The sequence below is a fragment of the Eretmochelys imbricata genome, chromosome 14 (genome assembly GCF_965152235.1).
Source record: "Eretmochelys imbricata isolate rEreImb1 chromosome 14, rEreImb1.hap1, whole genome shotgun sequence".
Taxonomy (NCBI): domain Eukaryota; kingdom Metazoa; phylum Chordata; order Testudines; family Cheloniidae; genus Eretmochelys; species Eretmochelys imbricata.
Window position 1 is genome coordinate 6,230,925 of NC_135585.1, and position 25,127 is coordinate 6,256,051.

Genomic DNA, 25,127 nt, shown 5'->3' on the forward strand with positions numbered 1-25,127 from the left:
GTGTCTGCCCGAGTACAGGGCACATCTGCTTTTCATGAGCTACACGGTACACAAATCACCCTGGACGTGGCTGTGGCAAACCCTTTCTGGGGAGGGCCCCGCATGTTGCGTGCCGCTGATCTCTTGCAGTCCATCCTCCAATACAGCCTTAGCTTTTGTTGTGTCCCAGGTCATTCTGAATACTTCTAACAGTGGGTTTCTACCGCCGCCCTTGGGAACTTACTTAGAAACTGATGTACAGATCCCTAATTTTCACTATTGAATATGTGCCATAGAAGTCTGCCTCTGGCTCTGAAAAAGAAATAGAGATCTGATATAGTGCAGCTTTATAGCTTAACCTCTATTCTATATAGATGAAATTAGAAGAATTCCCTTTTAAAATATAGTGTTAGAGAAATTAATGTTGTTTGATGTGCCTCGTTTCCACATGATAAAGGGGAAAGGGGATTTCCAGCCAGTTGGAGTGACTTTACAGAACTCTGGTATATACAATATTTTGCCAACAAAGCTGTTAATCTGCTGAGTAAATAAGGCTCAACCTTTTGCCCTTCTACCTACATCACGGCATCCTTGCAGGGCGGTTACAGTCAGCTACTACTCTTGTAGGAAGGAACAAGAGATTTGACCAGGCAGAGCTTGTTTTTTATTTTTGTATTCAAAGTTTCAAGAGTTTCCTGAACCTAACTTTTGAGAGGAATTTTCCTTCAGCAGCTGGGCAGCAGTATCCTCTGTTAGCTCTATAGAAAAGAGAGGAATCTGAAGAAAGAGGGTAAAGAGGGGGCAGCTAGTAAAGTAAACCAAAGTGGTCATGTAAGCCATGCCTTTTTGGCAGAATGATTGAAATGAAGGGTGGGAGGAGCCGCACAGAAGCATGGAGTGTATTACAACCATTAGAAAGTAACGGCAGGAAAAAGAAGACCTCTGCAGTGTTTACAGATCCATTACAAGAGCAAATATTCTGAACGCTTCTCAAAACTTTTCCCCTAAGGTAAGATCCCTATTTTTTTTAAAATTCCATTTGACTCCTAATGTATGAAAACATCTGGTAATTAAAGACTCTAAAACTAACATTTCTCCAGTGTGCTCTGCTGTTTTGTTTGTTTGAATTGCCTGATTAGCAGATGCAGAATCTTTCTAAAGGATGAAGTTTAAATTCTTTCTACTGAAGTTTTATTGCTATTTTAAGGCTTTATAACTTTTTTGTCTTATTTGTGGTCTAATAACAATATATTAACAATTTTTCAGCTTTTCACAGAGCATGCTTTACTGCAGCATGTATTCTGGTTTTAAAAGATATATGTATGTGTGTGTGCTAAATTTATTCTGCTGCCTTCTTTTAAAACCAGAATAAATCAAACATACATACATACGTGTATGTGTATATATGTCTACAAGTGACGTTTCCTTTACATGTTTTTTAAAAATTCCAGTGGGGGGAGATTTTTTTTTGAAATTCCTCCATGCCGTTTTCCACCCTCTACGGAAGAATTGTGCTAATAAAGGGGTATGTCTACACTAGGCAGACTATATCAGCATAACTGTGTTGGCATAGCCCTGTAGTGTAAATGCAGCCTACGTGGACAGAAGGGGTTTTTTTCTGTCAGTGTAGGAACACCAACTCCCCAACTGACAGCTTAGTCTACACTGGCATGGCTACATTGGTCAGGGGTGTGAAAAAACCCACACACCTAACTGAGGTAGCCATGCCAACATAGCCACCAGCGTAGACACAGCTACATCAATGGAAAGGTGCTTCCGTTGACGTAGCTAATGGCATTCTGGGAGGTGGTATTCCTACCTGGACAGAAAAACTACTTCTGTCAGTGTAGATTGTATCTACACTATGGGGCTATGCTGGCATAGCAGGGCCAATACAGTCTCCATAGCATAGACAGACCTTACCTTAGACCAGTGGTTCTCAAACTGGGGTTCATGAACCCCTGGAGGTTCGCAAAATGTTACAGGGATTTCTTAGGGAAAAAATTCCCTAATGGTGGACAGAGCTGTGCCTAGGGACCCTGGGCAGCACAGGGCCAGCAGCCTGGAGCCCCTGGACTTCCAAGAGCTAAGCAGATCAAAGCAAGCATATCTATCACACTGAGGAGATTTAAACTTCAAGACTCCTTTTAAGAAATAGAAAGGGAGGTGGATACTTTTTGCTGTTTTTAAAATTAAATAGGCAGCTAGTATTGTTTTAAAAATTATTATGAAGAACAAGTTTAAGCTTTGTTGTAACGTGCGTTGTTTGCCTGGACTGCTCAAGACCTGAATGCCTGTATAGGAGGAACTCTTTGAGTTGTCTTCTTAAATATCTCCATGCTGTTTCACATCTGATACTCCTTGATGAAACGTAGGAGTCTTGTCTTATAACAGGCATATTCTAAGTGATACAAGCTACGAAAGTGAGATCTTGGAAGGGTGTTGCTGTTTTCATAATGTAATAAAAATACTGTAATGATAAATAATAATAATAAATAATGTGTAATAAGCATGTCATAAAAACAAATTTTATATTTCCAGGATCACTGCTTTTATAATCTATACTCAGGTAAAGGAGAAAATCCCTGGAAATATTCATTTTTAGGAGGGGGTTCGCGAGACTTGACATTTTAGTGAAAGGGGTTCACAGGTTGTTAAAGTTTGGGAACCACTGCATTAGACTGAAGTGCTCTTTTGTTGACTAAACTGCATCTACACTTGACAGTTACATTGGCATAACTCTGTGGGTCAGGGGAGTGGTTTTTTCACAGCACTGACCAGAGCCGGTGCCAGGCATAAGCAAAATCAGTAATTGTTTAGGGCCCCAAACCACTCAAGGGGGCTCCCTATTCTGGGCAGGTCTATACTACCTGTTAAGTTGATCTAACAGGAGGATCAGGATCAAGTTGATCAAGCAGGAGTGTGAAAAAGCGCACCCCCGAGTGACACAAGTTTCACGCTGTCCACACCAGTGTTACGTTGGCGGGAGATGCTCTCCCGCTGATATCGCTTCTGCTTCTCGCCAAGGTGGCGTACTTATGGCAATGGGTACTTCACCAGACATGCCACAGTGCGTCAGTGCAGCTGTGCCATTGTAGTGCTGTAGTGTTGACTTGCCCTCTGTTTAACAAGTTTATTAGTATGTGTTGTAGGCGACCTCCCAAAAACATTCTTTCTTAGGGCTCCCAATGGGCTACAGCCGTGTCTGGCACTGACTCACGTTGCCATGCTGATATATCTTTTGAGTGTAGACTAAGCATTGTCCTTTGGTGAGGTGGTGTTCCTACATTGGCAGAAAAACTCTTTCTGCATCTACACTAGGAAGCTATGAGAGTGTAGGTTCTATAGTGTAGACATAGTCTTTGAGGTGGTCTATGGAGAAAGGACAGTAGAGGTGGTATTAGTACCTGATGCCCTATTTTGTTTGCAATTCCTACACAAGGAGTTTTGTTTCTGTGATGTTAAAGTTGCAGGCATGTATCAGCATTTCAAGCATATATTATCTTTCAAGAACACTGGTGTTTTAAAAATAAAAATAGAAACCCAGGAAATGTGCCATAGAAACCTCCTGGTAGGTGTGAAAAAAGAAAGATCTGCTATAGTGCATTTGTACTGCTTAACCTCTATTAGGAGAGAAAACAACCAAGGAATTGAAAGATAAATTTGTACTTCCACATTACATGTAAATCACCACCACTAGATTAACCCTGCTCCAGAAGATTGTCTAATAGAGTATGCTCAGACTCATTTAGAAAGTACTGCACAGTGTTATTTTTGCAGTTTTGTGTTTGGTTAACTTAGTTGTCTCTATAGATAGCTAAGAGAGTAATGGTGAAATTGTTTACTTTGATTGCTTGATGCAATTGTGTGGTTCTTGTCATGAATGTTCCGTCGGGATGATAATGTGAAATTGTTTTCTGTTGGCTCGTCTGCGGAGTGACGGAATGCGTTTCTGGAAGTGTGTAAATCTGCAGCTGACTTAATTTCGAAGTAAATTTATTACAGTGACTCTGCAGAGAGCTCAGTTCCAACTGTACAAGGAAACTGTTTTTTTGTCCTTTCCAAGTACAAATGTTGACTTTCGTTATTTCTTGGAACAGAGTTTGGATTGTGGTGGTGATTTGTCTGCAGTTCTGTAGAAGTTAGAGTTGAAATGAAACCCAGAGGTGCAGTGTTTTAAACCAAACTAGCTCCTCAAATCACCGAGACTGGGCGATGAAGCGCTGAATGTAGAGGAAAAACCCCTGAGAAAATGAGCTGCCACCGGCCGTGCTTATCAATTGCTGCAGTGGGCGGGCTTTTCAAACCCGCCAGCCGTTTTCATTTCGTTGCCAGTCAGCTGCGTTTTGTATTTCTTCCTTCTCTCCTGTTCCTCCCAATCAACAGCAGCGCTTTCCATTTTTCCTCATTCTCTCCTTTAACCTTCTGTACTGAAGAGATCAAGGCGCTCCAAAGAGTACGCCCTTCAGAACTGAGTTAAGAGGTTCTCAGAGATTTCAGTTTCCCAGCTCCCATGTCCTGAGCGTGGCTGTTTCGGTGCCATAGAGTGCCGAGGTTGCCATGTGGTTCCCTGAATTGCCTGGGTTTCTGACTTTTTTTTTTTAAACTTAATCTTCTGAAAGAAAAATTTACACACATCGGTATGAGTTTGCAACCTAAAATTCTCCACACCCAAGTGTTTAATGGGGAAACTTCTTTAATTTTTTTTAAAAACATCCACTCCCTTCAAGAGAAGTGCCCTGGGCTTGCAGATGCTTAGATTCCTTGACCCCATACTAGCTCATTCTGATTTGGTCCCCAAATCTTCAGCACCATGATAAGCCTCCATCTTCTATGGGCCAAATTCCATCTAATCCTATCCATTGGAATCAATGGGCATTTTGCCATTGGCTCAATGGGATCAGGATCAGACTCTTGTAGTCAGTTCTTGAGCAAATCACTTCACTTAACTTCTGTGTCTGTTTTCCTGTATGTAAAATGGGGATAGGACACTCATGTGAGATAAATGCTACTGGTTAGTTCATATTTGTACAAGACATTTGAAGATGTAAAGTGCTCTATAGTATGTATTTATTTATGAGACTAGCATAGTAGAGGAGGAAGCTTGAAATGTGGAATTAATTTTATAACCAAATTTCTTGTAACCTTAGTTTTCTGATTCAACGTTTCCCATGTATAAGTAATTAGCAGCAACAAGTTGCTCTACTAAGAGGTAATTTTGGGTCTAAAATGAGAGATGTACTCCATTATGAAATGACTGGAGTAATTTCTCTTTGGAATAGCCTACCTCAGTTCTGCTCTTTCAGTTATAGTGGCATTCCTTCTGGCTTTAGTAGCAGAGAGAAGTTCACGTGTAATAAGAATAATAATAATTAATAATAACAATAATGTGATAAATAACTTTAGTTCCACATTTTTGAGTATATTGCTTCTTCAGAACAGCAAATCACATAAGCAAGATGTGAACGTGTGATGTGCACTTTTAGCTTTTCTCCTTTGTCTTTTGCACTATTTGTCATCAAATTCCAAGTCTGAAGAAAAAATATTAACAAGACCAACTATATCATGCCAAGTGATCTCAAATCCCATTGAAATCAATGACAATGGAGAATGCCCAGGCACGTTCCGGGATAGGTTCCTTGGTTAGCACTGAAGGAGTAATTAGAAATCTGAACCTATTGCACTTGGAGCATGCAAATGTTTTACTCCCCCCACAAAAAGATACCACACACAACAACAATAGTAAGGGGAACCGAGCCATGGAAGTGCTTTTGGCATCATTTATAAGTAAAGTCCAGCTGTCCAGTCAGCAACATCTGGAAGCGATATCCAAAGGGAAAACAATGAAACACATCCAAGCTCCTTTTATTTCAGCTACAGACATTTTAAAGGGTCAGATGCAAAGGTGGCTGATCCTGAGCTATGCGTGCGTCATTGTAGCTGTGTTGTTCCTCAGATATCGGAGAGACTAGGTGGATAATATTCTTTATTGGACCCATTTCTGTTGGTGAGAGTGACTGAAGAAGAGCTTTGTGTGGCTTGAAAGCTTCTCTCTCTCGCCAGCATAAGTTGGTCCGATAAAAGATATTCGCTCACCCACCTTGTCTCTGTAACTGAGCTCTAATTCTTGGAAGGTCAGGACGTCTGTTTGTATGAAAGCATAATTCAGTTATACCATAGTATGATTGCATTTTGGCTTTGTGATTGTAATTAGATCTTGGACATCTATTATTTCACATATGTAACCCCTTGAAGGTTTCACAAGTTACTCAAACTTGACTGATTTATGTGTACGTAGCTCACCCTTATGGACTGATCGAACAATTCTCTACAACTAGTGCTTTACACGTTCACTACATATGTTTTTTGAGATAGGTGATACTTAGGTGACCAAACATATTGTTGTTTTTGCTTTGATTGGATAACTCCCAACTTGAAAGGAATTTTAAAGGAAGCAGCCAAACACTTCATAGAATCATAGAATATTAGGGTTGGAAGAGACCTCATGAGGTCATCTAGTCCAATCCGCCGCTCAAAGCAGGACCAACAACAACTAAATCATCCCAGCCATGGCTTTGTCAAGCTGGGCTTTAAAAAAATTAAGGACAGATATTCCACCACTTTTCATTCCAATGCTTCTCATTCCAATGTAACCCATTGCAGTGCTTCCAGATAAATATTCTCACAAACATGCATTTGTTACCCTTTCTCTTTATGTGACTATCATTGGGAACAAAAATTCACTCAAGAACATCCCTGGGCTTGTTCCTGCAAGATGTGGAAATGCCTTCAACTCCTATTGACTTCCATAGAAGCAAAGGGTGCTCAGCTCACAGCACCTTCAGGAGTTGTTCGACACTTTGCAGGATCAAGCCCTTAGTGAATAATAGAGGCTGAATTCAAATTCAATTCTGTGGTGGTGGTTTGAACCATACTTTTTCATCTTGCTCGCTCATCATCTCTTAATGGTTATTTAGGGCTAAGTGCAGCACTCCTAGACATAATTCCAAATGATCTGAAGGACTGTAGGTGTTGTTTCTTAAAACTATGTATACATTTATAATGAACAGAAGAGTTTGACTTTAAATTTTAAATTAACACTTTTGTTCACTGGTAGGCCAAGATACGAAAATAATTATTTTTCTAGTTTTTTTTAAGGCTTTTTACCATTGTTAGGTTGTTTAGGATTCCACTGAAAATTCAAAACACATTTTGTATTTCTTAGTACTGTTTTGCATAGCCAGATATACATGAATGCATAATTAGTAAGTTGGATTTCGATTTGTCAAATTATAAATATCATTTAGTTTGAGGTCCTTTTAGGAAATAATACTTTCAAACTAAAAACAGCAGAATGCGTACACACTTTTTCTGAAAGTATCAATAGAATTAAAAATGAAATAGTATTGTCTGTTGTTTAATGTCTAAGAAGAAGACTAAAAACATTAAATAGAGAAAAAGTTAAGAAAACCCTGCATCTACAACAGAAAAGTTTTCATTATCCTTGTAGTTTCTCCCCACCCCTAACATTTTTAGTAAAGGAGAGCACCTGAAGTGAGTTCTTTAATTTTGCAGTACAGAAGAGACAATTTCACCAAATAGTAATTATAAAAGCCATGGGAGAGGAGATGGTCTATTAGTTAAGGCATTGGGTCTAGGAGGGAGAGATCTGAATTTGATTTCTCTGCCAACACAGACTTCCTTTGTATGAAGAAACTTTGGCAAGTCTTTTGTTTCCAAATCTGTAAAATGGAAATATTGCTTAGCTTGGTAAAGTGCTTTGGTATCCTTGGATGCAAAGCATTGTACAAATACAACAAATATTTTTTCTTAGATTTGTTTTATTAGAATTTACATCCTTTTGTTTTTCTTTCTAGATCGAGAAATGCAGAGACTTCAGAGAAATATGAGTGTGTGCCAGCAAACTAAGGCTCTCTTACGTAAAAATCTACTTATCAAATGGAGAATGAAAATGCAGACCTTTCAGGCAAGTACAAAAAGATAGTTTGGGAACAAAAGAAAAAAAGCTGGCTCATGTGAGTGGGTTCTTTCCCTCCCCCCACCCCCAAAAACCACTTTGTATTTGAGAGAGTAGTGAAAGTGAGACTATATTTGAAAAGCCCCAATTGTTGTTGCCGTTTTTTGCGGGGCTTTTTCATCTATCAGAGTTCTTTTTCTCATTGCAGCAACAGACAATAGGAGAAATTCTCTCATCTGCGGGTTGTTATCCAAACTACTCTTCACTTTTAATAGTTGATCATGGTTTTGTGGTGACACGCAGAGCACAGTCTTCATATTATATGCACTAATGTAAAATCAGTAAACTTTTTACGAAGTGTTGAGCTTTGTGTTTCATTGACTGAATAGGCGATATTACCCTTTGTATTTGCATTGCTGCAGATCAGATTTTCAGGCATTAGCGGATGTGAAAGTTGTAAGCTCTGAATGATGTTAAAGTGACTATATTCTGTGACAAGATTTAGATTTTGCTGAAACTTTCATTTTTTTTTTTGAAGGAAAACTGTTCCATCTAAAATGTATTGACTGGCTTTGTTGCTTATCTTATAATCAGGGAGGGAACATTCTCTCTGAAATTGTTGTGCCATTCTCTCTGCTCATTTACTCTTTTCCATTACCCAGGAATGGGTCCTGTCACTCCTATTTCTCTTTCTGGTGTACTTGATATCAACGTTCACGTATCATGTCCCACATCCTGAAGCGCCTCATGCTTTCCTGGGACGATTAGATGACCCTGCCTATAATGCTACTGGGATTACAGTTGCTTATACACCCATGACAAGCCGCACAAGACAAATAATGAATAAAGTGGCTTCAGACTCTGTAATGATAGGTACGTTATGCCCATTAAATATTTAGATTTGTTAGCTGCCGTACCTGTACTGTGTCTTAACATGTTCTGCTAGTATACAATATTCATAAAAACATCAGAACAACCATACTGGGTCAGACTAACAGTCCATCTAGCCCAGTATCCTGTCTCCTGACAGCAGCCATTGCCAGATGCCTCAGAAGGAATGAACAGAACAGGGCAATTTTGAGTGATCCAGCCCCTGTCATACAGTCCCAGCTTCTGGGAGTTGGAAGTTTAGGGACGTCTGGAGCAATGTAGTTGCATCCTCCATGAATATATCTACCATAATTCTTTTTTTAAATCCAGTTGTTACTTTTGGCCATATTCTCTGTCATTCATTGTCATGGATAGTTGTGTTTTCATTATCCAATACTTTTAATTTTCTCGGAATGCTTGTGAGGTTTTTTGTATTAAGAAGGGTGTTAACAGGCAATTATAGTAACTAATTTTCCATTCCTGATGGATCATGCTAACAAATGTTCACAGTACAGCACAACAGCATCAAGGGAAACATATGTTTATTCCCTTGTGGAATACTCCTGAAATTCAGTTTCATGAAAATATTTAGCAGCCTGATCCACAAGCAATGTTCTGACAAACTTGACTGAATTTTAATGGTTCTTTCATTATTTTAGAAACTTCATTAACTGCACCTTGAAGTCCAGCAGTGATAGAAGGGGCTTAAGAAAGGAAGACAGCGGAGTTGAAACAATATATGTTTTCCCACTGAATACCTGATTATAAATTGCATTGATTAGCTGCTAGCTGGCATTGCAGGTGACCTATGTGGTGCCAGGTTTAGGACCTAATAAGAAATAAATAACTCAGATCAGAAACTTTCCCTAGAATGATATTATAAAACTCCTCATTTTGTTGACTGGGAAGCAGAGATGCCATAAAACTGTGATCCAGATTTCAAACACCCAATAATTAGAGTACAATGCACTCCTTTTATAAGAATCACACCTATCCTGAATAATTTGATTCTTCTTAGCAGTTGATTCTTACAAGCAGAATTGCAAAGAATGGATTAAATCAACCATTATGTTTTAAACAACTGACTTTTTTTATTCAATTGAGAAACATCTCATTTACCGTAACTAAATTCTTTAGACTTTAAACATATTCAGCGTGGAACAAAACCAACATTCTACCAGCCATACCAACATTCTAACTGAGCAGCATATTATTATTATTTATTTATTACCCAATCATTTAGCTGGTGCTTTTTTTCAAGGCATTATTAATACTGTGCATGTTACAACTTTACACAAAGTGTAAGTTACCGGCGCTATCTACCTCTTAATGTAAAGATCCAAAGATGTAAATTTTTAAAAATCTCTCAAACTGCAACAAATGTAACATATGAAAGTACATTATACTGACTTTTATAGCTTAAACTTCAACGTAAAACAACAAAACAGACCGTTTAACAGTAGTGGCTCACATTAACGTTTATTTCAGAGTATCACCATATCTTCCATTTCAAAGTGATGTAGGAGTTTATAATCATTGAAGCCCCTGTACAATAGACCATTAGTTTTTGTCACATCCTTCATTTGGTCAAGGATGGGATGATTACCGTGTCATCATAAGAGTCCACCTCTACATTGTTTTCAGGTTTCACTTCAAAATGGTCTCTGATCTCAGTCACAATGTTATCATCAGAAACAGGTTGCATAGTAAAAGCATTATCATCAATGTCTATCCACTCTTCAAATTCATGTGCATTGAATCGTCTTGGTGGCTCAACACAATTGCTTCCGCCATATGTGCGATCACCAGACCTCCTTTTCTCCAGCAATTGTTGAAGCACTGATGTCAGACCAGGCATTTGCGAGCATTAAAATGGCATCTGAAAGATGGATCTTCCTGGCCATTTCCACAGAAGTAGCTTTGTTGTTCTCATCATCAGCGTGGTGAAACACCGTGAGAGCCGTTTGCTTATGAAAGTGTGCCTTGGCAGTTCTGATAACTCCCTGGGCACATGGCTGAAGGATAGAAGTTGTGTTTTTTGGGAGGAATTCAGGTTGGATATTCCTCAGTGCTACACCTTTTGTCATGTGGGCTGTGCAGATGTCCATAAGTAGCAAAATCTTTCTCCTTTCACGGCCCCAACTTTTGATTCCAGTCCTTCAGCCACTCACTGAATAGATGACCTGTCATCCTGGCAGCTGACTTTGCAGCATAGAGGACTGGAAGATATCTCACATTTTTAAAACACTGTGGGTTTTGACTTTTCCCAATGATGAAAAGGTTCTTTTCCTTACCAGTCATGGAACAGGTGAATAGAGCAGTAATTCTTTCTATAGACCTCTTTCCTTCTTTTTTTATTGTCTAATTTAAAAGTGAGAGTGCCATCAGGTAGGGCTCGAAAGTAAATTCCACTTTCATCTGCACTCCAAACGTTGTCTTCAGCAAAGTCATGTCTCATTTCGATCCACTAGTTTTCTAATCATTCTTCACACAACCTAATGTCTGTGTCTTTGGCTTCTCTCTTAAAAACAATCTCATCTTGTTTTTGAAAACACTCAAACCAGCCAGTGCATGCCCTGAGGTTGGTAACACCCAGGGCCACCACCAATTTTTCTGCTTTCTGCGTCACCAACAGTCCACATAGGGGGGTATTTCTCTCTCTGGCATTTCTGATCCACTTTATGAAAGCGGCCTCGACCATAGGTGCCTTGTCTGGCCACATTGTTTTTCTGTCTCCTTCATTTTGTATGATGCTCTCCCTGCTTTGAGAATCGTAGACAATTAAGTTGTGGAATGCCCAATTTCTGAGCAGCATCGCTTTGGCTGGTCTTGGGAGGACTATTTCAGAACTCCAGAAGATGGCGTTTTTCATCTGCAGAAAGCGTCTTTCTTTTTCCTGCTATGTCGATCAACTCTCACGTAAATGGCACAACTTATTTTTTTACACAGGGATGATTCTTTATACGCGCTACGTGCCTAAAAACGCGAGATGTCATCAAATTCAAAACAGCTTTATTGGCTTATTACATGTCATTGCTCTTGACCGAGTATCATGTTACATGTAGTCAGTGTGCCACTAAATGATTTTTATAAGTAGAGTATTTTACTATGATTAGTATAGAAATGATTTTGTCCCAGTGATTTTGATCACTATATGTGGTTGATGCTTATATCAATAATTTTTATAAACGGAGTGCACTGTATTAGAATCTAGGTTTTCACTGAATCCATTATTGAGATAAGGACCAGCTGAGAAGTTCAGTTGTATATCTACATATGGATTCCACACTGTTTCTAGGAGAAGTTTGCGGGTGTTGGATCCTGGGTTTTAGTTTGGGAAAATCTCTATCCCATCTTCATACAGTAGTTATCTCTAGATACAGTGCCATCTGTGGACTAAGATACCTACCTGTTGTTGCATTCACAATTCAACTTAAGATTTTCTTATTAACTTTTTCCCAGCTGATCAAATTGAATGTGACCCAAAGCATCTACAAATATACCTGGCCTAGAGAACGGAAATTCAGAGGGGAACAACACACAGCTGGCAAAACTGGCTAGATGTATAAAATCCCTGTGCTCACGTTTTCAGTGTTGTAGCTATTGATCGTAATGTTTTCTGTATAAACCACAGGTATAAAAACTGAAGTGATGGAAGATGAAACAGCTCTGGAGGCAGCATGGATTTTGAACGACGAAATTGTAGGGGTTGTATTTAACGATGACTTCTCCTATTGCCTCAGATTTCCTCCCAGCAATGTGATTGCTCCAAATGAGCATTTTGGACAGATAGGTAATTAAAAATAAATAAAGATGGCCAGATCCTCAGTTGGCGTAAATTAGCATAGCTTCATTGACGTGGATTTGGCCCTTAGTCTACATGTGAGTTTCTGAGCTAGAAAGAACCACAAATGTAAGTCTGTTTTATTGTTTGTAACAAAATAATAAAATCCAACACCACCAACTTTCTTTTAAATATATAGACAGTAGAAACTTTGGGTTTTTTTTTAAATTGAGGATTTAGGCATATTTCTCCCTTTTACTTGAAATATTCCATCCCACTTGATATGTTACATCCCATTTCAGTCTTTTTCCCGTGTCTCATCATGTAGGGTCCATGCATGACAGATCAGCCTTGTGGTCTAGATTAGTATGCATTTTACACTTTGTTTGCCCTACAGTCTATTTTACACCTCCACATACACTCCATATAAATAATGAAAATTATTAGCAAAATTTAGCAACTGATGGCTGATAAGGACTGAACTAGTGTCCTCAGTCCTGTGGCCTTTCAGGAGGCTACATAGTGAAGTGAAGAATTGATTTGCCGTGGAGACTCTGTCTTCACTTCTCACTTTGAACAGCTGTTGTTCAGGGTAGGAATGAGGCACTTTTGTGCAGCAGGGAGTGGAAGTGCCTGCAGCATGGCAGACAATGGTGTACCAAGTTTTTTTGGTTTCTTCCTTGATTTTGGGTTCTGGTTTTTTTTGGCAGGCAGAAGATCGCAGTCAAGCAGCTTTTATTGGAAACTTTAAAAACGCTAAATCATTGGGCAGGTTGTAAACCATCTACAGAATTAAAAAATATGCCCAGATCCTTAGTATGGGGCTGATCCTGTGCCACTGAAGTAAATGGGAGCTTTGGCATTTCACATGCACTTAAGGCACTAAGGTGGGAAGCAGTGAGCAAAGAGAGACGCTGTCAGGTGTATCCACGGCAATAAGGTCCTGCTATTATTCCATGGGATGACACTGAACTAGTCCAATACACTGCTGATCCTTTGATATTTCCACTATCCTTGGGAGCTAATTGCTTGCTGCTGTTGCAGAGTTATTATTGTAGTCCCATTAAATCTGAATTTCTTGACTTTTGTTGGATTAAAGTCCCAACTTTGATACTGCATTAAAATGATTGTTGCACACAATTAAGTAATGTACTTGGCCTTTCATCTTTGCAGATTCTTGTTATAACTTTTCAGGACATTACTGCGATAGTCCAAGATATTGGTACAGAGGATTTCTATCACTGCAATCAAGCATTGATGCTGCTATTATAGAAGTAAGCAGAATTCTTGCACTGAAATTATTTTCTGTTTCTTCTAACCTGACCCTTAAACATTAAGCAAAATAAATTCTTCTATGATCAGGGTTTTTTTAGTGCATGGAATTATTACAATGTAAAAAAAAGCGACGGATCGTCTTGTGTCAGGAGCTTCTACCAAAGAACGACGTGTGAAATAACTCAGAGTCCTGAATGGGTTGTAGAAACTGACTGCTTTTAGTTTCATATCGAAAACATGCACCCCTCAGAATCTCTGTGCAAAATTACGATCAGTTTTAAAAGTCACAAAATAGAAATGGTAAAACTTACAAAAGGTAATGACACAAAGAACTTCCCAGAACACAAGTGAAATGCAACTCACTCGTGCCCAGCAGCATACGGCCCTAATCCAACTGGAACGTCTAACGGGTACTGACATACAGATTATAGCCGGATGATTATCTTTCAGAAGTAGCCAAGGCCACTTTATAACATTTGAATCTGGCAAGGAGGTTGCAACTGTTCTTTCCAGCATGGACTAGTGGACCTCACAACTGTAATTAATTCCTTTACCATTTTGAGACTACAGATCTACTTGGGACTACATTTTTAAATCCACTCAGAAGCTAAAGCTTGTGTGGAATACATGAGTCCATTTGGTAACTGGAGTATTTGGTTGCAAGCAGGCTCAACCCATGTGCCATGATCTGGGCTGGATATCTGAGGTTTCGGGGTAGAGTTGAAAGGGTTGGTATTGACCTCTAAAACCCTAAATGGCTTCAGACCTTCCTAATTGAGAGAGTGCCTCTCTCCCTGTGCTATGCTGCTACAGTTAAGATCTGCAGAGGTACTCCCCTCAGCCCAAAGGAGGGGCTTTTGGAAGGGCATTCTCTGTGCGGGCCTCTTTACTTTGAAATGTGCCCCTCGTCCTTGGTCTACAATGACACAAATTGGTTAAACTTCGGAGCATGCCGTACGGCATGCCTTTTTAAGAAACCTGCTGAATAAGCAAATATTGTAAGGGATTGTGTGTCCGGACAGGGGATAGCTTGGTTTATTTCTGTGCTGTGTGTTATGGAGTTGCTATTTATTTTGATGATATATTGGTCTTGAAATATTTGTCAGAGGAGCCTAGAGCATTCTGAGTGGTGCCTTTTGCCATTTTAGAAAGCTATAAAACAGGATAATTGCTCCTCTTACCCACTAAAGGTCTGAAAGAATAGACAGGGGAGCCCCTGTAGCATGTTCTGAAGGCTAAAAAACAGGGGCTTTTTCAGATCAGCATAGGATGCTAATTTCAGAGTTAGAGTCTCACCTCTGAGAATTCTCTGCAGCCAGTCCCCAGCAGACCAAACGTGGGGAATGTTGGCAAGAATGCACAACCTGGTCTGCACTGTTGGAATGACAAAGAGGAAAGGGGCTCTCACTAAGGTAACCTGGCCTCAAAGGTTAAGGGGGGATTTTAAAAGATACAAGTGGCATTTAGGCACCTAACCCCCAATTGCACCGTCAAAAACCTCCCGCTAGGTTCAAATTCGTGAAGGCTCAGGAAAGAGCCAACTCTCCATGACGGTTTCCATCTACTAGGATATTTACAGGAACATCCCTGACAAGCCAGGCCTCGAGGCCTATCTCACATCTATTTCTCACGGCTTGAAGGCTTTTGGCTGCAATATGCAGTGGAAACAATTGTAATTTCTAGCATCAGCATCGATTCCAAGGTCAGAAGGGACCACTGTGATCATCGAGTCTGGCCTCCTGGGTAACACGTGATGTTTAAAGAGCAGTTGATGTTGGTTTATGCTTTGACTTCACCTAATTTCTTTTTTAAGAAATGTTTTTTTAAATGTTTTGTTCACAGATCTCTGCCCTGTTGCTATTCTGTTCAAGTTCTTATTTTCTGCCCATCTCCATTATGGGTCCTAGCACTGGATTTTGTTATGTGCAGCATTATAAACTTAGAAAGGGAGGTTGTCAGCTGAGAAATTTAGTGTTGTCAGTGTTAGTATTAAGACTAACAATTTTAATATGCAATTGTCTTTTATTGGGGAAGTGCCTAGAGGCCCCATTGTGCTAGGCACTGTACACATATGTAATAAAAAGACAGTCCCTGCTCCAAAGAGCTTACAATCTAGGCATATGAAAAGACAACCCTTGCTCCCAAATGAATGAAAACCAGCCAGGGGGAAGAGGAGAGAAGACCAAGACAACACTGAAATGATTGTTTAGTATAATAAGCCGCATTCTCAGCACGTCGGTTCCCCTGCTATTGAGTGTTTTGCGGTAGCAGTGAGCTTTAAGGAGAGACTTGAAGGAGGGGAGCATTGTGGCTTTGCAGATTTATCATGGAGCTCCTCCTAAAAATGAGGGGCAGCCTGGAAGTCAGAGTGAAGGTGCTTGAAAGAGAACTGAGCTCGCGAATCATGAAGGCTGTCGCTGCTGGGAGAGTGGGGGCACGTGGTCCTGGCTTGATGTAACATACGAGAGGTGATAGGTTGAGCAGGGGTAGGCCTTAAAAGACTGGATACGTGGTGTTTGATTGAAAGATGAGAGAGGCCCAGAGTAGGGAGGCAGAGAAGTGGTGATGAAATTAAAGCAACAGGCTAGGAAGACAATCTCAGTGTCAGTATTTTGAATGGACCTGAAGGGGGAAGTCTGCATTTCTCAAGGCCAGAAAAGAGAAGGTAGCTGTCGTCGGAAATATATGATCAGTTTACAGCACCACTCACAATATTAAGTGACATGTTATAACCTTGCACTATGACCATATTTCATTACATAAAACTAAATTAAATGCTCACTTGAATTTTTTAGATGACGACAAATCATTCTGTCTGGGAAGAAATGAAATCGATTAGTGGTGTCCGTATGGGATCATCATCTTTCAAACCATCGGTTACCCTGGAACACAGTTTTATCATTTTTGCTGTTGCAATGTGTTTCTCTCCATTTATGCACTTTCTGTCAATCAGTCTTACAAGAGAAAAAAGGAAGCTCAAGGAGTTGATGAAGACTATGGGGTTACAGGATGCAGCCTTCTGGTGAGTAACACAAGTAGCTGAAGTGCATAGGTTTACTGTCTTAAGTTAATAGTTGCCAGAATACATATATTCTTCAGTATTTGTAAAATGAATTGACAGTTTCAGTCCAGCTTCTCATGGGCAGGAGGGACTCTCAGAAAGAAAACAGCCGACCTCAATTAGATTGGCATCCTTATAGATAGCCTAAGCGGAGAGGCCAAGGACTGAGTGGACATTACCTCGTTACCATTAGAGGTTGTCCCTTCAGAATGTGATCGAGGTGCATTGTTTGGGGCAGCGTGTGGAATCTTGCTCTGCTACTGCCAGTATTTTTTGAAGGGGATGGAGGCCTTCTTCAGTTTTCTAGGATGATATCCTAACAGTAACTCCACTGGAAAACTTTACAAAAAAATGTAACTCTTAGGACTTGCGAACCTCCATTTAATGAGCTGGTGCCCTTTAAAAAGTTACCCAATTTTATTAGATTTGGTGTGCCTAACATGTTTTTACTTAACATCAATAGGGAATATAACAATGGTAAAGGGGATAAAAGTAGAAGAAAAAGGAATAAACACTAGGAAGCTAAGCAGAGGTTAGACAGAGCTGATGATATCATTGATTTTTGCAACCTGAAAGAGAGGCAATGTCGTCATATGAGACCTGTAATAAGACAACAGGTGTGGAAGCCAACTATGAATCTAGAATGTTTGCTTTTCTTAAAAACCCTGGGATCCAACTGTACCAACTAGAACTATGTATAGATCTCCCCTTCTCACAGGGCTAAGGGCTTGGACGCTTCCAGGGCAACTTTCCCTCCTTGTCTTTAGACTCTGTGCATACAGAGTGGTTGGTTGGAGGTTATGAGCATCATCTCTCACTAGACTTATGGAAATGAGGGCAAAAATATAATACAGCCACAGACTGTAGTGTTTTCCCCTTCTCATTCCTCTACCAAGTCCCTGCCAGGTATAGGAGTCCTGGCAGCATAGTCATAGCTGGCTTAGAGACCCATAGCTGACACAGATGGATGAGGCTTCCAAGCAGATGGCATTGCAAATCATTGGTCCCCTGATATCTGTGATGTTTGGGGACAGCTGGTTCTCTGTGGAGGATGGGGGGTGATGGTGAATGAGACAAACGGTACCTCCATTGGTGGAAAGATTAAGGAGTACAATCTATGTGAGACCTGACAGAACTCTCCTTCCCATTCAACCTTCTTGCTCATTTCCCATGGGAGGGACAGATGGGTTCCCAAGTTCATTGTCTGGCAATCTCATTTGTATAATGCCTTAATTGACAACTGTATGTGAAATGTTGCTGTGGCTTTTCCAGGGATATCCTAAGTATTTGAACTAACAATGGGATTTACCATATGGCTGAAATCATGACAGCAGTCATCAATTATCCAGAAAGATAACAATATATTTTCATTTTTAGGTTATCCTGGAGTTTGCTGTATACTGTTTGTGTTTTGATTATGGCAAGTCTGCTGACAGCTGTCACAGTTAATGAATATTTCTACACAAGCAGCTTCTTTCCAATATTACTTCTGTTTTTCTTTTATGGCATAGCATCTGTAAGTTGGGATTTTAAAATGAAATTTCTCCATTTTCTAAAGTTAAAATTTATATGAGCCACATTGCTACTAGTCGTAGGGCAGATTGGAGAGTGGCCCAACACTGTAGCTTTTGTGTAGTCACACTAATTGAAGAAGCGATTTCTCTAAATCTCATGTAATCTCATAATTGGACATTATTTGAATTACCACCCGAAGAATTTACAGACACCAGACTCTGTGGGCTATGGACAAAAGTGAATTCTAATCTCAAATCCATCCACAAAGACTGATTTTCTTTACAGAACTTTGAGAGACGGAACACATAATGTCTGTGCCCATGGAATCCTTTAGTGGCCGGTAAATAATGAAATGATTTCTGTGCTGCATGCTGCTTTAATTTTATGAAATAAAACTGCCCAAATATAACTTTTTTAACTTCCCCCCTTTCTTCCCCACTTTCATAGATAGAATATGAGAGAGTGATTCCACTTGGCTCTTAAACTACAGTAGTCATGATGTTGATCAAGATTTCCCACATGAACATGATTCGTTGGGGGAAGAGCCAACATGGCTACTATAAAGGGAAATCATGCCTCACCAATCTACTAGAATTCTTTGAGGGGGTCAGCAAACATGTAGACAAGGGCATTCCTGTGGATATAATGTACTTGGACTTTTCAAAACCTTTGACCAGGTTCCTCACCAGAGGCTTTTAAGCAAAGTAATCAGTCATGGAATAAGAGGGAAGGTCTTCTCATGAATCAGTAACTGGTTAAAAGGCAGGGGAAAAAAGGTAGAAATACATAGTCAGTTTTCAGAATGGAGAGAGGTGAATAATGTGCTGGGACTAGTGATGTTCAATATATTCATAAATGATCTGGAAAAAGGGGTAAACAGCAAAGTGGCAAAATATGCAGATGATACAATCTGCTTTGGACTTAACCATCCTGAGTAATTTTGTAAGGAGTTACAAAGGGACCTCTCAAAACTGTGTGACTGGGCAACAAAATGGCAGATGAAATTCAGTGTTGACAAATGCAAAGCAATGCACATTGGAAAATATAATCCCAACGTCACAGACAAAATGATGGGTCTAAATAGGCTTTTAGATGATGAAGGGAGGATATGGTAGAGGTCTATAAAATCATGAATGGTGTGGAGAAAGTGAGTAAGAAAGGGTTATTTACTCCTTCACATAACACAAGAACTAGGGTCATCAAATAAAATTAATAGGCAACAGGTTTAAAACATACATAAGGAAGTACTTCTTCACACAAGACATAGTCAACCTGTGGCACTTGTTGCCAAGGGATGTTGTGAAGGCCCAAATTATCACTGGGTTCAAAAAAGAATTAGATAACATAGGAATAGCCATACTGGGTCAGACCAATGGTCCATCTAAACCCATATCCTGTATTCTGACAGTGACCAATGCCAGGTGCTTCAGAGAGAGATAAGTTCATGGAGGAGAGGTCCATCAATGGCAATTAGCAAAGAAGGTCAGGGAGGAAACCCCATGCTCTGGTGTCCCTAACCCCCCAGGGGCCTGAATTAGTTTCAGTTTGAAGTGTTTACAGCCAGTCAAGTCATGAACTTCTGAGGATAGGCAGCATCTTAAGGTGCACAGGTGCAGCTCCCGCTGACTTTAGTCTCTCCAGTTTGTCTCCTAAAGGCCAACTCTTATTTCAATGCCTCTCTCTAGCAGTCCGACACAACGTGTAGGATGCATTTTAAACCTCTGATGGAAATGTGTTCCACTAACTAGAAACTTCCTTATCTGCAGATCCATTTCTGTTTCATGCTCAGTTCCCTCTTAAAGAAGCCTAAAGTCACCAGCTCTGTTGGATTCCTCCTCACCTTTTTCTCTGCATGTCTGAGCTTTATTACATTGGTGAAAAAACTTCCTGCACCCTTGGAATGGGCTTTGGGTCTATTCTGCCCCTTTGCCTTTATTACTGGAATCTCAAAGGTATGGTGAATTATTTGGAACATGTATGCAGTAAAGCTGTAACTGGTAGCTAATTGGCTGTATGTGCCTGAAATTTGCCAGGCTAGGTTACTGTTCATTGTGTATTATGGTAGCATTTAAAGTTGCCATTGTTCTAGGTACTGTACAAACACTGCCCCAAAAAGTTTGCTGCTCGCTAGTTTTCAAGTGTCCAGCAAGTGCACTTTTCAAGCATGCCTACACATTGGTTAAAAACTGTCCGTTTGCTGCAGTTTCCCCTATGAAGAAAGCAATCATGATATGTGAATATAATTTGTTTGTACTGGATTATATTAGAAGAGTCTGACACATGCCCCAAAATGGTGATATGAGGTTGCACTTTGCTGGTGTGAATCTGTTTCTGGAGCACTTTTTAAACTTTGGAATGAAAACGTACACGCTCCCTATCGTTAGTAGAAATGTATTTCTCGCGAGGAAAAGAAACTAAAAGGAGTGTGGGGTAATGTAGTGCTGGACTTTCCAAAGCGTCTCTGGATAACTGTGTTGCATAAAATTCAGCAAAATTCTGACCATACGTACCTGTTTTTTCAGCTGAAGATTCTTAGTCTGTTTTTTTTCTTTCAGATTTTGCATTTAGAAAAATATGGAATGGGTTTCTATTTTTCTAACATTATGGAGGAATCATATGCTGTATTTACAGCCTATGTCCTGCTGATTTTTGACAGTGTTTTATATATGCTATTGGCTATCTATTTTGATAAAGTTTTGCCTGGTAAGTATATTTATAATTAAAATACTGTAGATGTTTTTTTATACATAGACTTACGCCTATAATTTTCTCTCTTTCCCCAGGCCCCCAGCCCCCACTTATTTCAAAGCAGTATAAGTGATGATAGAATAATGCTGAACAAAGAAAAATGTAGAATTAGAATTTACCATCCCACATTGGGTGGATCAGCTAATCTCTTTTATCTGTAACTGGTGTTAAACAATATATCCAGACAACAGACTATAGATTGGGTGTGGATTCCTAAATAAGCCCAACCAAGAATCAGCTTTCATATCACACTTTAGGTTGCCTTTAAAATATACTGTAATTAACAGAGACAAGCAATTAGCTTGTTGTTCAGATTTGGCTGATGTTCACAGCTGGGAATATTAACAGTCATATCAAATTTGGACCCTTGAATATGAAAATATCGTCCAAAGCTGAATGTCCCACTGCTCCAGTACTTGCTCTCTGGCATCATAAACTGTACATACCAAAGTTAAGGCAATCCAGAGCCCCTGCCCCATGATCCTGCTCGCCACTTCCAGTGTCAGCAGCATTCCCCACTCCTTCCTGTCTCCCAGCAACAGAACCCCCTTTTCCCCCAGGGGTAGTAGCAAATAAGGGCATATACAAAACTTATCCCAGCAGCCAGGGTGTTTCTACTTGCATGTGGCCCACTGCCCTCTTTCCTCCTGCCACATAGTGTGAGAGCCCTCAAACCAGTGGGTCCTGGAGCAAACACCCTTTTGGAATGTGTCAAACCTCTCACACCTATAGACTCAGGTGGATGTTTCTGCATTTGGTTTCCTTCAGGTCACAGTCTCAGCATTTCCTTTGCAATGACAAGGGCTCAGAACAGAGGTTTTTAAATGGTATCTGAGATTCAGAGGTCATTAAATGACTCCAGGAGCCAGGGTCCTAAGCACAGACCTGTGACTATGGCAGACAAAGCTAGGGAAGCTAAAGAAATACCAGTGACATGCTCCTACCTTTTAAGCCATTGCCATCAGCCTGATAAACTGGCCAAATTTATTCAGCCTTTTTTCGGAAATGTGATTTCCCTCTTCCCCTTCCATTTCGAGTGTGTAGGGGTTTTTTTTTCTTCCCATGATAGCTCAAATCCTGAACCCAGCACCTGGCTCTGACAGTTAGGACAGGTGCTTGAGAGATTAACCTTGGGCCCGATCCTCTGGCTGAAGCTCCAGGACAGAGGCTACTGTAGCCTAATGATTAAAGTAGCCTCAGTAAAGCTCTATATGAACCACCTGTGCTGAGGGAGGGGGGGAAACATCTGCAGAGCAGTGGATTCCCTCCTGTCTCTTATGTGCTGTTATGCCCAGAATGGATTCTGAAACACATGGGCGTGTGAACCCAACCACACCTAGCCCTCCTATTTTGCTGTAGAGCTATACCAGTTCTTCTAACAATTGGTCTTTTTGTGGCCATAGAGGGGTGGATTTGCCCAGTGCTGAAATCAATAAAGAGTCAGATGTTTAAAGGTATTTGGGTGCCTCAAGATGCCAATAGGTGCCTAATGGGATTTTTAAAGGATCTAAGGGCTTAGGCACATTTGAAAATCCTGCAAGGTGCCCATCTACATTGTTAGGCACATAAATACCTTTAAAATTTTTGACCCTAAAACTGTTTATTGCCATGAATTATCTTTTAGTCTGCTATGCCTTGATAAACTAAAGATTCATAGTCTTTGTTTCCAATAGACAAATACGGTATGAAATATCCCCCTTTGTTCTGCCTGAAGCCATCATACTGGTGCCAAAGCAGGAGAGGTTATGGTGGTAAGAGACCTGAAATGGAACAAAATCATGAACGTATCTTCAATGACAGCGTGGAGCCAGTGCTTCCAGAATTTGAGGGGAAGGAAGCCATCAGGTACGACACTACTGCATGTAAGAAGAAACCTATAGATTACATATTGTATCGGAGGATTAGCAGAGCTCACCTGCAGCTGTTGCTATCCCTGCTCCAGGGATCAATTTAGCTTTACTTCAGCCTACTCAACTTTCCCCTCCGTGGGATTTTTGCAAGAATATGTTCTTTCACAAAGTAAGAGTACAGCATTAGGTCAAACGCTATTACAATGCAGATGAGATTAGGAACCAAATCAGGCCAGTCATACATGAACTGAGCCAAATTGTAAATTGGTTTTGTGATGCTAATTTTGTCCAAAAATACCTATGGCAGGGGGAACCCAAACTCCTTGTACCTGCAACCTACTTCAGGTTTGATCCCCAAAGCCTTCAAAGGTAAAAGGACAATCTGATGTAACGTTACACATTTATACATGAAGGGGCTGATCTTCCACTCTCTGTAGACATTGACACTTGTGAAAGGGGATTGTGAAAGGCTACCAGATGAGGTATACACTACCTTGCACAGGTATAAATTACTAGGGAGGCAGTGTGATCTAGTGGAGAGAGCACTGGACTCGGAGTCCAGAGACCTGAGTTCTATTCTGAGCTCTGCTGTTTGTTGACTGACCTTGGTGAAGTCCCTATGTCTCCCTGTGCCTCAATTTCCCCATCTGTAAAATGGGGATAATGTTACTGACCTCCTTTGTAAACCACTTTGAGATCTACTGAAGCAAAGCATTATATATGAGCAAGGTGGTATTATTTATTACGGAGCAAGGCAGTATTTACTCAATAATTGGAATCCAGCGCTAATGATAACTTGCTTCCCTTCCTTTAGACTCAACAATATTAAAAAAACATATAAAACAAAGAACAAGAAAATAGAAGCTTTGAGAGGTATGAAAAGTTTTTTAAACCTTTTTGTTTGGATTTTAACCAAAAATGAACCCAATCGATTCTGAAATTTTAGGGCTGCTCTTTTCTTATTGTGAGATGATACAGTAATTCTGCTTATCCCTACTTTAAACAGCTTATTAAAATGTTAATCTAGGGACATTGCAAATGTTTTCTTTGCAACATTTAATCCCTATTAAATAAGAAGAAAACATAGTAGCTGTAAAAAATGTTGAAATCAAAAGGTGGAAGAAGTAAAGAAGCAAAATTTGTATCCGCCATGACTGCTTGAAAGCCTATTCCAAAATCTAATTCATGCAACTGATGGTTACCCTGTGACTGTATTTCTATCTTTACTAAGAATAAAAGGGAGTGAGCAGAGTAAACCAATTTAAGATATTGCACCCTCTCTACTAATATAATGAAAAACTTTTTGCAAGTTTGAACCTGGTTACTGGAGATGCAACCCACATTATGGGTTCTGAATTTCTGGCTTTGCTTATCTCATCTTAGATAGAAATCTTATTTCTTTAATTGTCATGTTTGGTACCTGGACACCATACTTTGGTGATGGGCACATAGAAAGAGACAGGAAGGACTTAGTTTACTTCATAAACTTTAATCCTAACATAATACTATTTTTATACTAGGTTTGTTCTTAAATATTTATGAAGGCCAGATCACTGCGTTACTTGGTCATAGTGGAGCTGGAAAAACTACACTACTAAACATCCTGAGTGGACTTTCCCAGCCATCAGATGGTACGACGAAACACTTCTAAACTGAAAGGAAAAATGTGCTTGATTTCAAATGTGCTTGGGTGAAACAACAAAGGACTCATCAATCTTTCTTTGTTCATGTGTACAGGTTCTGCAACTATATACAAATACAAACTATCAGAAATAGAGGATCTGGAAGAAATTAGAGCATTATTTGGGGTTTGCCCACAATTCAACGTTCAGTTTGAAGTTTTAACAGTGAAAGAAAATCTGCGAGTTTTTGCTGAAATCAAAGGGATTCGGTCCATTGAGGTAGAGTATGAGGTAAGTCAGGGGTTCTCAAACTTAATTGTACCGCGACCCCTTTCTGACAACAAAAATTACCACACGATCCCAGGAGGGGGGACCGAAGCCTGAGCCCATCCAAGCCCTTGGCGACCCCCTTAAAACAACCCACTTTGAGGTCCCGACCCACAGT

The 25,127-nt window shown here is 40.0% G+C and overlaps 1 protein-coding gene across 1 annotated transcript in view; it reads left to right on the forward strand.

Annotated features, from left to right (window-relative positions):
- The first annotated feature begins 7,864 nt into the window (after positions 1-7,864).
- The window catches only part of LOC144274237 (ABC-type organic anion transporter ABCA8-like), a 51,465-nt gene continuing 34,202 nt past the window's right edge, over positions 7,865-25,127 (forward strand). The window contains exons 1-12 of the mRNA XM_077832888.1: positions 7,865-7,966; positions 8,620-8,830; positions 12,462-12,620; positions 13,785-13,885; positions 16,682-16,908; positions 18,325-18,463; positions 20,229-20,414; positions 21,018-21,165; positions 22,884-23,055; positions 23,875-23,933; positions 24,581-24,691; positions 24,798-24,973. Coding sequence (XP_077689014.1) covers positions 7,865-7,966; positions 8,620-8,830; positions 12,462-12,620; positions 13,785-13,885; positions 16,682-16,908; positions 18,325-18,463; positions 20,229-20,414; positions 21,018-21,165; positions 22,884-23,055; positions 23,875-23,933; positions 24,581-24,691; positions 24,798-24,973 — 1,791 coding nt within the window. The remainder of the gene's footprint in view (positions 7,967-8,619; positions 8,831-12,461; positions 12,621-13,784; positions 13,886-16,681; positions 16,909-18,324; positions 18,464-20,228; positions 20,415-21,017; positions 21,166-22,883; positions 23,056-23,874; positions 23,934-24,580; positions 24,692-24,797; positions 24,974-25,127) is intronic.